Consider the following 10,678-nt stretch of genomic DNA (forward strand, 5'->3'; position numbering starts at 1 on the left):
TTTCACCATGTCGCAATTCCAGCATGGTTTATATATAGGCCCCATTTCAATGTTTGGGACATATCAACACAAACTCTGGAAGTCATGGCATGCAAAGGATATGCAACCAAATATAAAACATGACTATTTTACTAGACATGTTAATTTGTATGAAATATTGAAATGGGGACAATGCTGCAATTATTCCATGGTGAAACCAAGATGTATAAAAATATACTTAAATAAAAGCTGAGAGACTGTACTTTGACTACATGTGAATTGTTTGATGTTTTATTTCCTGTTTGTCATCAAACATCTGATACTGTAAGTATGGCAGGTCAAGTTGCCTAATGTAATCTAATGTAATCTTTTTACATTTTGAGTCCAGAATGAATTGCATCCATATCCAACTCCCTTGGAGACACTGATACGTTAAAAGAATTGAGAAAGTCAAGTAGCCTACAAGTGAGAAGGCTAATTTAGCAATACAATATCATAAAAAAAGCCATTTTCTAAAAACAAATATTTTGTGCTTGTAAATTAAGGACCAAGCCAATAGCGGGGTATTTTTTTATTTTTTTTTACTGAACTTACATAATTGTAAGGGACGTTTTTTATGGTATAATAAACAACAATAGACATTGCAGACCACCCAGATAAAACCAACAGCCTGAACGCCACAGCGGTTGTGACGCAGACGATTCAACGGCGGGTTAAAGTTGACGCAGACGCAGTGCGTGTGGTGCTTCCGCCTGCCTCCTCTTTCAGTTCTTCGCTTACTGTGCAGAAGGTCCTTCTCTGAGCTCCATCATGGCGAACGTTGCCGATACAAAACTATACGACATTCTCGGGGTATCCCCGACTGCCTCAGAGAACGAGCTGAAAAAGGTAACATTTCAATTAATTTCGTGTTATCAGATCGATAACTTGTCGGTTATGTTAAAAATACGAAATACCTTGCCGTGATGTTCGACTCGAATCAGGAAGCGATGGAGATTAGTTAGCACCGTAGCTAGGCAGGCTATGTGGCCTAACGTTAGCTAGCTAACTAGGGACGGGGCTAATGTTAGCTAGATTCCGAGCTGTGGCAACAGGGCCCTGTTTTTGAAAAAAAAAAAAGGTGATACGGCGAGATCTATCAGAATTCATTTTCATTCTTTGATCGTAGAGCTAGCAAGCAATCTATGTTGGCTCGTATATTGGCCTACTTTGTCTTTGTACGTTTAGGACGTTGGGTTTCACTCCGCAATGACTCCCAACTTAACTGACTTCGCTCCTAGACAACAGTTCCCAGTCTTTGGCTAGCTAGTTAACGTTAACATTGGCGAGTCGGTTTACTTGTGTAACGTTACACTTCCATATTCCATAAGCCTTCCATAAGTGTTAACTAGCTAACGTACAGGCAAATTAGCTGTAGTTAACTTATTGTACTATGAAAGCTAGCAGATGTAACGTTAGAAATGCCCAGAAAGGGGTCAGCAGAAGGTTGATTTTAAGGTAAGTTAAGTTAGCTAACGAAGGTAACTTGCCTAGACTTAGACCGGCGTTCGCGTTGTCGTTTAATTCGTTTAGCCAAGTTCGTTATTTTCATAAAACTAACTTTGCAAGATTCATAGCTAGGTAGTTTTGTTTTTGTTTTTTTTAAAGCAAAGCGTGGAGCAGACTTAGTTACTTGGCTGTCGATCGACAAAATTGATAAAATAACGTTGCGCTAGTTAATGTTAACTAGTTGGCTTAGAATGTTTATTATTGGGTAGTTGCAACTTGGTCAGCTAATAGTTGCTAAATGCTCTCTGAGTTGGGAACCAACATTATTGTTCACATAGCTCCGTATTGCGGCAACGTGGGGAGAGCTATGTATGCATATATGACGTTGTGGGAATATTGCTGCATTTTAGCTAGCCAACATTGCGGCCATTGTGAGTTGGCTTGTAAGCTACTCTGGTCTGCATGTAAACATTGTCACCAGCAAATCACTAGCACCGTGGTTAGACCCAAGTAACGCTGTGTAATTTCAGTTAGCCGATTTGAGGGAGACACATTGGGTCCTTAATTTGAAATTAAATTGCTGTTTTGTTGACGGCAATCATGAACCAATGCCTGATCAATTGTTCAGCGTGAAATTATTTTGAACTGTCCAAGAAAGGATTATGGACGGCGTGGTCTTAGGTTTATTGATGGTCACATGAATCCAAAGGCAAAAGAATGCCACCCACATAAGAATCCAAAGTAGCTACGGTTTCTATGGGGATTTCTTACACACTGATGTAAACACTCCAGAGTATAAAACGTAGTAGAAATTTAAACGGAAGATATTATTATTAGTTGTAGGTGTCATAGTAGTAGTACTAGTATTCCTAATCTTTTTTGTATATTTATTTCAGGCATACCGCAAACTAGCAAAAGAATACCACCCAGATAAGAATCCAAATGCTGGAGACAAGGTAAGGAGCTTGATTTGGATACATGGTAAATGCCATTTTGCACTACGTATTACATCCGGTTGCTGATTTAGGGCCGTGTTTAATTATTAAAATAATTATTCTCGTAACCCGTCCTCCTAAATTCAGTTCAAAGAAATCAGCTTTGCCTATGAAGTGTTGACCAATCCAGAGAAGAAGGAGTTGTACGACCGTTATGGGGAGCAAGGCCTGCGGGAAGGTGGTGGAGGTGGGGCCGGGATGGACGACATCTTCTCGCACATCTTCGGCGGGGGCCTCTTCGGGTTCATGGGCGGACAGGGCAGGAGCCGGAATGGCGGCAGGCGAAGAGGAGAAGACATGGTCCATCCACTCAAGTTAGTCAACACTTGACTGATAGTAACGTCTCAGCAGTTTGGTCATATGTTGTATTATTTCCATGTTTATAGCAGAGCCCTTACGGAAGGAAGTATGCTTATGGGTACATTTGTTACCTATGTATCGGGTTGCGTACAGCTTTTCAATGTGGTTTTTCAGCCAGGCAAACGGATGTTCTGGCAGGTGTAGGAGCCGTGGACTAATAAGCTGTTGTATTTGTATTTCAATTTTAGTCATCAGTCCAACCATTAAAAAGCTGTCCTCAAAGGAGGTAGCGTTCATTGTACACAATGGGTTAAGATTAGTAATGGGATCTCAGGAGGGTTGGGAGACCTAATTAAGTTGCTCCTCATTTGCACATGATCAAATTGACATGACGTACTAGCACCGTTCTGCATTTGCTGAAAACTCTTAATCTTTGCTTCAAATAGGGTGTCTCTTGAAGACCTGTACAATGGAAAAACAACCAAGTTACAACTCAGCAAGAATGTACTGTGTAGTACCTGTAATGGGTAAGTGAACATGTCATGGCTTATAGTTCTTTTTGTGGTGATTCTCCAGCATGGAAGCAGTATTGGTTGAATGTTTTTGTATGTTGAGGAACGGAAGTTCATGGCTAAGCATGCTTGTGCAACTCTCTTCTACCACGTTTGTCGCCTTCATTGAAAATAATCTCTAGCGTGAACCGGCATGGCTTCTGTGGTATGAAGCATCCGCCTTATATTAATACTGTGATGACCTGAATAGTTTTGAGCTTCCCTATAAATTGTCTGTTGGATTTTTTATATATTTTTTTATTATAATTTCTTTCATTTTAGGAGACCTCTAGCTTAGTTTGTGAAAGGAACAAAAACCATGGTTGTTTCAAGTTAAGATGTAGGCACATTGTATTTAAATCGATTTAATTAGATTTTTTCCTGTAAATGACAGCCAACTGATGGTGAACATTTTTGGAACATTTGGCAAGCCATTCTGTTTTAATCACTACCCTGAACACCTTTTCCAAAAGTTGCTGTCATTGACATATCTGAATCCTAGTGATGCTGCTAATGAGGTGAAATAGTTTTTCCCCATTCCTGTGGCTAAGCCATTGTATCTTTGTGAAATGTATCCAGTCGAATCTCGGAAAGACCAACAGACCCTCGGTTATGGACCACGTAGTTGACTGTTAATATTAAACTTGAAGTAGAATTTTAATAAATGCGTATAGTTTACATTATTTAAGCTATTTGGCTCAGTCCTATTGCCTTAAGAGGAATGTATGGGCAAGAGATGATGCAGATATAGGGTTTTAGCTTTTTTTTTTTTTTTTTATTCAGCATCATTTACACATAATGTAATCTGGAGAGTTTTGCTTGGTGACTAGGGATGGTTCGTGTTTTTCGGACCCATGTCCACTGAGTTTCTCATCACAAATTCATGCAATATTTTGGGGACATGTAGGAGTGTATTGAACGCGACATCGAGTTTGCGTAGATCACTCTGTTAGCTTACTTAGCCAAAAACTAGCCAAATAACATTGATTTAATGGGGGCTAAACCCCCCCCCCCCCCCCCCCCCCACCTGCCAGCTATCTAAAAGACACTATCAATAAACCAAACTCAAATAAACGTTGTCATGTTTATTTACTTCCATAAATGAATATCCTGTAAACAAAATGTGCCAGTATAGCCAAAAAACAGTTAAGTTTGTTTTGGACCACTTGCTTAAACCAACCGAAAAGATACGTTGCTTAGCTACTCTTGCTGAACGCACTTGCGGCTGACTTCTCAAGGTTGCCTATGGTGACAGGTGCACCAGTTTTCGTTTACCCTTTACCTTGTGTCACTCAGCTGATATAACTTCAAAATGCTTTAACCACAGTTTACAGCCAGAGTAACAATAGAGAGGTCTAACCTAGAGGCTAAATCAGTCCGCGCTTAAATCTGCTTATACAGACACTCCGATAAATTTTTACAATTTATCAACCTGGCAATTTAGTTAACAGAATGCTTGTCAGGGTGTTTTACAGGGACAACAGAAGCAGGAGGTTTAAAAAAAAAAAAAAAAAAATTTTAAAATTAAAAATTAAAAAATAAAAACCTTTCCCAGTGCCACAGCGCCCACACCCTCAGAGTTTGTCCTAGAAGTCACTTTGAATTGAAATCCCAATATTCATAATATTTTGTGTACCTGTTGTCATGCATGAACTGTCCCTCTGCACTGTAGCCAGGGTGGGAAGTCTGGAGCTGTTCAGAAGTGTACCGCCTGCAGGGGGCGTGGCATGCGCATCATGATCAGACAGCTGGCCCCAGGAATGGTCCAACAGATGCAGTCAGTTTGTACTGACTGTAATGGGGAAGGTAAGCCTGTCCGCTCATCCCTCCCCAGTTAACATGGAACAGACTATTGAGTTTCTTTTCAGTAGTCTTCTTCAGAACTGTATTTATTCCTAGTAACCTCACCCTACATTAACTATTGATCGGTCAAGCTGTTACTGAAAAACATACATTATGCCTCAAGTCATAATGGGGGGCGTCTTGTCGACTGTCCGAATTCTTCTTTAGATTTACTCATTTGGCGTCTACATAATTGCCCACTAATGATAATTTCTTACTGTGCTTTTAGGTGAACTAATTAATGAAAAGGACCGCTGCAAAAAGTGCGAGGGTAAGAAGGTGGTTAAAGAGGTAAAAATCCTGGAGGTTCATGTGGACAAAGGCATGAAACACGGTCAGAAGATCACCTTCGGAGGGGAAGCGGACCAAGCGCCCGGGGTGGAGCCAGGGGACATTGTCCTAGTCCTGCAGGAGAAGGAGCATGAGGTATGCAGGCAGGCAGGCAGGCAGGCAGGCTGGCTGGCTGGCTGACTGGCTCTATCCTAACATGGTAGTTGAATGTGATACTTGCCTGTTGCCTGTAGGTAACAACAAAACAAATGTGCATAATTGTTTTATTATTCAGTCATTTAAATGTATATTAAAATGTCTTTTTCTAAGCCTTTATTTTATTGTACAAATTTTGTAAGCCTATATTTCCCACTGCAAAAGTTAATTACCAAACCGAAACTGTCTTGGTGTGGTAATGAGAACTGTCAATTAGCAATGATGCTTTCCACACGTTGTTTCTTACCATAGCTACTTCCCATGAAATGCGCTCATCTTGGGAGACATAATTTTCTAGCTAACTTAGTATATCAACTATCGATAGTTAAGGTAAGGACACTGACTTATCCAGTGATAATTTTTGCTGGCTAAGTTAAGCACAACTATGAACGCAAACTAGCTAGCTAACGTTATCGATAACATCATCTTATGAAAGCAATCTAGATAGCTAGCTCAGTGAATATAACCAGAAATAGTCCAATAGTCCTCAAATATTTGCGTTGTCTTGGCTGGAGGCCTGCAGTGCAAACTATGGGTCACGAGTTAAAGGGCAGTGGTTATCCTCGTGTGACACGCTTCGAGAAGAACATTATCAATTCTCAGTTGAAAATTGGATGATGCATTTAAAAATAAAACGTTTACTTCGAAACTAAAGAACTGACATATTTCATACTTTCATTTCATGTTCCAGTAATGGAACAGATTGTACAAATTGCATATAAAAACCCAACCACCACTTAAAGGTTCCTCCTTTAAATTTAAGTGTGTAATGAAACATTTATTTTATGCAGGCTTGTTTTTGAAACCTCCTGTTCTATATTGATATTGTCCAGTTGTTAAATGTGCTGATCAGAACTCCTTACAGGGAAAATGGGATGGCTTTAGCAGCTTTTGGTGCTAGATGGTGGTTTTGCCTGCTCTACTGCAGTCTTTTTGCAAGATGAAACAGATTGCAGTGTCAGCCTTGTCACTGACAGATACAAATGGGATTTAGTCCTCTTGCAGTGTTAATGCTTTGTATTGCCCAGAATTTCTTACTTTGTAGGGCTACACAGCAATTTTCCACTACAGTGTCACCTCCAGACTGTCAGTCCTGTCCATCTTCCTTAAAATAACATGGAAACACATGCTGGTGACACTTGGGAGTGTGAATGGGTTTGAAGGGCATTTGGAATCTTTGACTTAATGCTTCAACCAACTTGTTTTACTTGATTTCCTGTGCTAAATTAGCATTCATTTGCATAGTAGTTTGAAGTCATTGAAGTTTACGGGCATTTTGAAGGCACTTTCTTGTTACGGAAAGTACTGGTGTCCCTACAGCAGCGCAGTATTCCGCAATTACTTTGACTTGCATTTATATCTAAGGTTGAGCGATTGTATGGAGCAACACTAGTTTTGTCATGCCTAGCACCGTTCAGTAAGGGTAGTGCTTGGTTGTCCATCAACAGGTTACCCACCTCCCATATTCATTTAGCATATTTTGTCTATTCCGCTTCACCATTTAGTCTGTAAATAAGTATACCATTAATAAAATTACTGGTTGACACTGTCCTGCATTTTTGTAGTGTAAATGCTAATGCTGTGTCTTTCTTTTAGACATACAGAAGAGATGGCCATGATCTGCACATGACCCACAAAATCGGCCTGGTGGAAGCACTCTGTGGGTTCCAGTTCACATTGAAACACTTGGACGCAAGACAGATCATGGTGAAATACCCGCCTGGCAAAGTCATTGAGCCAGGTAGGCGTGATGGTTGGCTCGTATCGCTTAGCTTGGTTTGTTTTTGTTGGTGCATGGTAATCTTTGTCGCGTTTCCTTGGTAAGTTTGGTTCTCTCATTGCTGCCTTTGTCTTCCGCAGGTTCCATCAGGGTGGTGCGGGGCGAGGGAATGCCACAGTATCGTAACCCCTTTGAAAAGGGCGATTTGTTTATCAAATTCGATGTGCAGTTCCCCAGCAGCAACTGGATTAGTCCTGAGAAACTCGCCGTAAGTAATAAGACTCGGTATATATTCTTCTTAAGGAAATGAGCATCAGTCCATGGTCCAATTAAAAAAAAATCTTCTAATGTAGTTTTTACAGTGGTCATTGCTGCTTTAGTTTGAGTGTGGAACTAGATGTAAAGGGAAGTGACTGTTTGAAATTAAGAGTCAAAATGTACAGCTACTCTTAGAAATGTACAGGTACTCTTGTGATTTGAAGCCAAAGACATTTCAGTGGCATTCAGCAGGTTACCGGTGTCTATACCTGTAAGAGGCTGTACAGACATTAGGAGTGTATGTGTTTGAAGACCTGTGCTAGCTGAAGCTGGGTGACTGGGACACCCCTGACCGCACGGCGTGGTTCTGTCTCCAGGAGCTGGAGGACCTGCTGCCGGCCCGGGCGGAGCCGCCCATCGTGTCGGGCGATGCGGAGGAGGTGGACCTGCAGGACTACGTCAGCCAGAGTTCGTCCGGCGGGCACAGGCGCGAGGCATACAACGACAGCTCGGACGACGAGGGCGGCCACCACGGGCCCGGCGTCCAGTGCGCGCACCAGTAGTCCCGCCGCAGGGGGAAAAACCAGCCGCACGGGGGAAGCGTGGGTGTGCCCCCCATTTTATCTGCTCTGGATTCGCCCAGAGAAGGCCCCCCCCCCCCCCCCCCCCCCCGTCTCCATACACTGCACCGCTACCATCGGCAACCCCGATCAGATTAAATGAACAGGTCACAACCCACCGCTCATTGTGTAAACTTGATGTTTTTCACTTTATTTTATTTTTCGGTCGTAGTATTTACAGTTAATTTAAACTAACCATACGTGAGGAAGCTTTGCCTCAGAACTCGACGGAGTGGCGTGAGATTGGTGAGATCCTGGTCGGAGAAAGACGCGGTCAACATCACTTTTTTTTTTTTTTTTTTTTTTAGTTGTTTGTATCTGTGCTTCATTTATACAAATTTATTTACTTTTTACTTTTTCCTTGCTATATATTTTAAAATGGGGGGAAAAAAATACTACAACATTGTGTATAAATTGAAAGTGATTGTCCATTAAGCTTTATATCTGCTGCCATCACAAAAGCTGCTGTGAATACTTTAGAAGAAATAATTCCATAGCCTGTATCTGTCCTCAGTCCAGGTGCATGTTAGAAAGTATTGATTCCTGCACTGAAGAAACATCACATTTAAACGAGTGACAGTGTGGAGACAAAATAACTATATTACTTCTGTGAAAGGTTTCTGAAGTTAAATAAAGTGTTCTTGAAAATCTGAACCATACAGCATGTCATTTTTGTAGTCTGTCCCATTGAATTGGATTGCCTTAGCGGGACTTCTGCAGGCTTATTAAACCTGTGATCTGAGCCACATGTACTGGCTAATTCTCATTTCAACTTGAATATCTTGGTTTCTTCCCCATCCAAAGCGGGCAGCGGCACTTTGTAAATTAAAACATGACCTTGTTTTCAGGTTTGTGTGCACCTTCTAAGTCTACCTGTATATAACAAAGGTAGTGTCTAAATATTGTATTACCCTGGAAAAAATTAAACTTGTACATCTTCGGCGTGGAGTGGGATTCATTTTGAGATGTTTTGAACATCATTATCGCAGTGCTTTGTCATGTATAATTTGAATGTTAACTGAATCTGAAAAGCTTTCGTTGAGAAATGCTGCCTTAGGTTTTGTTATGGTTGCTATCAAGGGCAAGCTATCATTCCAGAGAAGTGTAATAAGAAAAAGCTTTTGGCTGTACATTGAACTATTAGTCGCCAGAATATAGTTAAACACTCTTTGCCATAAAGTTGTGTTGGATGTGTGTGTTGCCTGAATTATAGATCACTGAGAAATCATAAAATTAAGCATAAAAATGTTTGTTTTTTTTCCTAGTAGGCTATAACTTGGTGAGTTTAATTTGCTTGTCACATGTTGATCCCAAAATATAGATATTCAAATTATTTTGTTGTAACATTGGAGAAGGATTGTTAAACCTGAATAGTGTCATGTGACTTGCCCCATAGCCCTCCACCATAACGGGCAGTCTTAAAACACTGCAGAAATGGGAGAGGGCTGATCGGGAATCTGCACTCGGGGGTTAAACGTATAACTGGATTGTCTGGCGAAAGTACAACAACCTTGCAAGCTTCTACATTTGTCCAAATTTTGGAAGCCTGTGCTTGAAAAACATGACCTTGTAATTTATTGAAGTGTTGATGCACATGTTTGTTCATGTTTGTTTGTACAATAAATTGTCACATGTCAGTGCCTTATGTAGGAATTTTATTACAGTAGAGCGCTGGTTTGGAGGTTGATGAATTGATTTGGATCCACCTCTGTGTGCTCTGAGCCTAGGGACTTCACCACAACGTTATTGTTCTTATGTACTAAAGACATCCTAAAGTCAAAGCCCCACATTATTAACCAGTTGAAATGAATAGGAAAGTAAGCCTGCATCCATTCTGTTTTAAGAAATGGCGAGTGGATTAACAGGCAAATAAATTGGTGGATGCACATTTTATTTTAAAATTCCAGAGTGGTCGGGAAACTGAATTACCAAACAGACCATGCAATAACCCTCTGCCCCCCATACATGGGTTTCATATTTACCATCTGCTCATACATCTGACCAACTATTAGCTCTGCCAGACAGTATCTGTTTCATCTTTAATGGTGTCTTGGCAGGAGCAGGTCACTTGACTGTCCATGTATAAATGCAAGCTTTGAACTCTTTGAGTGCTATAAATACAACGGGTAATGTGTTGTATCATAGGTCTTGGATCTCGGGCTTCTCAGAATGGTGCCCTTGTCCAGCTGGTCAGATTATAAATGCATTGCCATGGTTACTCCATTAGAAATGTGTCAGTCTAGCTGTTCCCGTTACAATTTTGTAGCCAGCAGTCTTACCCAGTCATTGGCTGGCCGACCAAGTAGAACTTGTGGTTCTGCTTGTCGGGAAAATTAAGGCCGCCTTCTTAGTGTGAAAACATTTTTCAGACTCAATTGCTGAGGGCATTCTTCTTACTGTTTAACCATTATTCCAGAAATATCTGCGCTGAAGAGAGGA

At 40.9% G+C, this 10,678-nt stretch overlaps 1 protein-coding gene across 1 annotated transcript; it reads left to right on the plus strand.

Moving 5' to 3' along the window:
• Window positions 1-685: 685 nt before the first annotated feature.
• On the plus strand, window positions 686-9,876 carry LOC133111836 (dnaJ homolog subfamily A member 2). Its single transcript, XM_061222451.1, has 9 exons — window positions 686-867; window positions 2,364-2,423; window positions 2,550-2,776; window positions 3,209-3,289; window positions 4,986-5,119; window positions 5,385-5,581; window positions 7,238-7,382; window positions 7,502-7,629; window positions 7,997-9,876. Exons 1-9 carry the CDS (start codon window positions 790-792, stop codon window positions 8,180-8,182), a joined length of 1,236 nt encoding a protein of 411 aa, XP_061078435.1. The 5' UTR covers window positions 686-789; the 3' UTR covers window positions 8,183-9,876.
• Window positions 9,877-10,678: the final 802 nt, after the last annotated feature.

The sequence above is a fragment of the Conger conger genome, chromosome 15 (genome assembly GCF_963514075.1).
Source record: "Conger conger chromosome 15, fConCon1.1, whole genome shotgun sequence".
Lineage (NCBI taxonomy): Eukaryota > Metazoa > Chordata > Actinopteri > Anguilliformes > Congridae > Conger > Conger conger.

Bases quoted from the DNA above. Each gene is read 5' to 3' on its own strand.
- LOC133111836 (XM_061222451.1), top strand. From the start codon at position 790: ATGGCGAACGTTGCCGATACAAAACTATACGACATTCTCGGGGTATCC. The intron at 2,424-2,549 runs GTAAGGAGCTTG...TCCTAAATTCAG, and splicing joins ATCCAAATGCTGGAGACAAG to TTCAAAGAAATCAGCTTTGC. The intron at 5,120-5,384 runs GTAAGCCTGTCC...CTGTGCTTTTAG, and splicing joins TACTGACTGTAATGGGGAAG to GTGAACTAATTAATGAAAAG.